Here is a 3,512-nt window from a genome sequence, read left to right on the forward strand (position 1 = left end):
ATGCGCCGTGCTTTAAGGTCTCGGACCGAGTTTTTTTAAGATTTGGATCCGGCGGACACCCTCAGACCGAAGGGCTATAACTCCGCCAAAAAAAGTACGCCGGGAAATCTCATTACATCAGTCAACGGAGGTTTCCAGCCGGCTTCCGATACAATTTTGGTTATTGTCCGTCGACTCTATAATTTGGGTAGAAACTGTAGTTAAACGTAAATTTTGGATACGAAAAATGTAGTTTTTTTGCAGTTTTTTTCAACGGACCTGCTTGGAAAAACGATTTTCCCAGGCTAACGGCTTATATGCTGAAATAGCTTACTACTTCCTGTTTCTGAAAAACAGAAAAAAAATATAGGTTGTTGCGATAAGTTTTTCGCAAAATCCGGTGACGCGAACCCCTAGAAATTCCACATAGAACGCAGCTATTTGGGTCATCAGGCGACAAACCGCATCACCCTTGCTCGCGGACTAATACCAAAAACGCTTCGCTGGCCGTCCAACTTCACCGCGCCGAAAAACACTACAATCCCAAGGCTTTTTGATCAATTCAAAACCTAGTTGAAAATCTACAGCGATCGCCGAGCTATGGGGAGCCAAACCTAGCGTGACAACCTCGCAGATCCGGCGATTTACTGCGCACTATTTGGAACCCTGGTCAGAATTAAACTCCGACCCGGAACCATAAAGGCTAAACACTGTTACTGTAACAGATATACAGTACAACATGTAAATACAAGATGCATAAGACATTGCAGATCAGCTTAGGTCTTAACTCTCATGCTTGGTCTTTTGAAGTAAGTCTTATCAATGTCATGTTAATTTTTTTCACCCCAGGAAACTGTAGTAGCTGTAGCCACTGTGTCCAAGACCCAAGGCCTGCTGGACAGCCCTAACACAACCATAGTTCAGGTTTGTTTGCTCAACTGTGCATTGTTGGTGAAGTCTGCCATCTCTGATTGCATGATTGTTTTTTTGTTGTGTACAAGAAGGTTCTTTATACATCAACTAGTGGGTTTTCACTCAAAATTTCAGTGACCGTCTGTCATCTTCTTCAGGGCAACAATGACTGGTTCTCAGATTCATACTGCAGCTACATGTAGGTGTCGCTGCTGCAATGTTACACGTGCAGTCCCAAATGTAGAACTAGTTAATGTTGCCCTGAAGAAGGTGACAGACAGTCACCAAAACGTCAGATGTAAAAACCCACTGGTTGTTAAATAAAAACTTTTTGTACAGTCTCTTGCCAACCTGTCTGTTCTAATCATTCTTTATTCATGCATGAGATGCTCAGATCGGCCTGTAGTCTTGTTCTCATTGAGATCTTGAAATTGTTCCTTAAACATTTTTGTTGTTGTTGTTGTTGTTGTTGTTCAGAGGACAGCAGGTATTTTGAGTCACATCCTCCCCCTGTCAGATGAGAGTGTGAAAGTTTGCCAGAACACAGCACCCATCAGACTCTTCAGACTGCTCAAGGTAACACTTTATTTAGTCAATTGTTTCATGTCTTGGCCTGATATGTACTATTCTTACAGTGCATAAAACAAGTGCAACCTGTATATACTTGTTTGTTTGTTTGTTTGTTTGTTTGTTGTTTGGCTACAGACATAGGGTAGGCCATCTACCCCTGTGGCTATTGCAAAGGGCTTGCCCTGCTGACAAGACATGATTATATGTATTATATGAGCAGCTACAACAATCTACAACACTATAACCTGTATATTAATAAGTATCTGAATTGATATATATGTGAAGAAAAAAATACATATCAAATCAGATACTCACAAGTTACACTACAATGTATTGTCATCAGACTCATTCTTTGAGTCACTGGTGAAAGATAGCAAATTCTGCACACATGTATAATGAATCTGAATCATATAACTTCTTAGAGAATTCTTCCAGTTGCTTGAGATTCATTTTGTATTGCATATCAACCTAACAACTTGATTTGATATTCTCCATTTTGTCCCTGACAACAGGACCCTGAACTCCAGACTGTGAAGTACGCCATGAAGGCCCTGGCAGCCTGTACTAAAGACAGCGACGCAGCAAGGAAAACTGTCATACAGCAGGACAACAGTAAGAGTCTATTCTCTACTTTTTCCTTTCACATCCAAGTCAGTTTCTACATCCAACACCTAGCTGTAGAATAAGTCAGAACGAGTTATTGTTGCCCTGAAGAAGGTGGCAGATGGTCAACGAAATGTCAGATGTGAAAACTCACTGGTTGTTGCGCAACACTTACTCAAGCAGCTGGATAATTTGAATATTAATAAGAAAGGTTGTTGAATAAAGAGCATTCTTAACAGTCATTTCATCATCGATTGTTTTTATTTGTCCAGGGACTACTAATTGCCATTGAGTTGTTTTTCAAAGTGCTCTGCAGGCAAACACAGCATGATAAAATGACAAGTATAACTTATATAAGTATAAGTAGCAAATCAATAAATAATTACAATTAATAGTAAAAGTATATAAAACCTTCAATATAAAATTCTCTTTGCCAACTCAATGAAATTCTTCACAGACATTGAAACCCTGAGAAGTCTTCTAAAGGCAGAAGACGAGACACTCCAAGCAAACAGTTCCCTGTGTATCGGCCACCTTCTGAACGACAAAGCCCTGTGCCAGAGTCTTTATGGTACAGACATTGTCATGGAGCTTTTGAAGCACGTGGCAGACCACAGGAACTCTGTAGTGCAGCAGAACTGTGCCATCGCACTGGCTACACTGGTACAGGAGGATAGAAGGTAGGGAGGTGTGTGTGTGTGTGTGTGTGTGTGTGTGTGTGTGTGTGTGTGTGTGTGTGTGTGTGTGTGTGTGTGTGTGTGTGTGTGTGTGTGTGTGTGTGTGTGTGTGTGAAGTATGTAGCAGACCACAGGAACTCTGTAGTGCAACAGAACTGTGCCATCGCACTAGCTACACCGGTACAGGAGGATAGAAGGTAAATACTATGCGTGCGTGCGTGCGTGTGTGTTTGTGCGTGTATGTGTGTGTGTGTGTGTGTGTGTGTGTGTGTGTGTGTGTGTGTGTGTGTGTGTGTGTGTGTGTGTGTGTGTGTGTGTGTGTGTGTGTGTGTGTGTGTGTGATTGAATGTGTGTGTGTGTGAGTGTGTGTCTGTGTTTTGTAGAATCAGTGAGGTACATGTACTCTGGTACGGCAGTAGGTTTTGCCTATGACTATCATCAATGGATATGGCAGTTTTAATTCATGGTGATCATGATTTAATCCTCTTTATTTTATTTTCCAGACACATTGACAGATTACGAGAGCTGGATGGCCTGGGAATTCTCCACGACTGCATGAAACTTTTCAACTAGGGATGTTTTTCTACTCAACTTTTTGTACTGTAGAATTTTTCTATATGAAGGTGCCTTATACATGTAGATAATATAATAATGTAGTGTGGAGGTGTGAATGGTTATCGTTTGTATCAAGATGGTTTGATAATCAGTGTGTGGTAATTTTTATTATGATTATTGTCTAATTATTTTAATTATTTTGCAATGTATAGTAGT

At 40.7% G+C, this 3,512-nt stretch overlaps 1 protein-coding gene across 1 annotated transcript in view; it reads left to right on the plus strand.

The window, feature by feature from the left end:
- LOC109481325 (tetratricopeptide repeat protein 12-like) overlaps positions 1-3,512 on the plus strand; it is a 13,731-nt gene extending 10,219 nt beyond the window's left edge. The window contains exons 16-20 of the mRNA XM_019783858.1: positions 829-903; positions 1,369-1,467; positions 1,974-2,073; positions 2,522-2,744; positions 3,245-3,512. Coding sequence (XP_019639417.1) covers positions 829-903; positions 1,369-1,467; positions 1,974-2,073; positions 2,522-2,744; positions 3,245-3,314 — 567 coding nt within the window. The 3' untranslated portion in view covers positions 3,315-3,512. The remainder of the gene's footprint in view (positions 1-828; positions 904-1,368; positions 1,468-1,973; positions 2,074-2,521; positions 2,745-3,244) is intronic.

The sequence above is a fragment of the Branchiostoma belcheri genome, unplaced genomic scaffold, assembly GCF_001625305.1.
Source record: "Branchiostoma belcheri isolate BF01 breed outbred unplaced genomic scaffold, Haploidv18h27 scaffold55, whole genome shotgun sequence".
Lineage (NCBI taxonomy): Eukaryota > Metazoa > Chordata > Leptocardii > Amphioxiformes > Branchiostomatidae > Branchiostoma > Branchiostoma belcheri.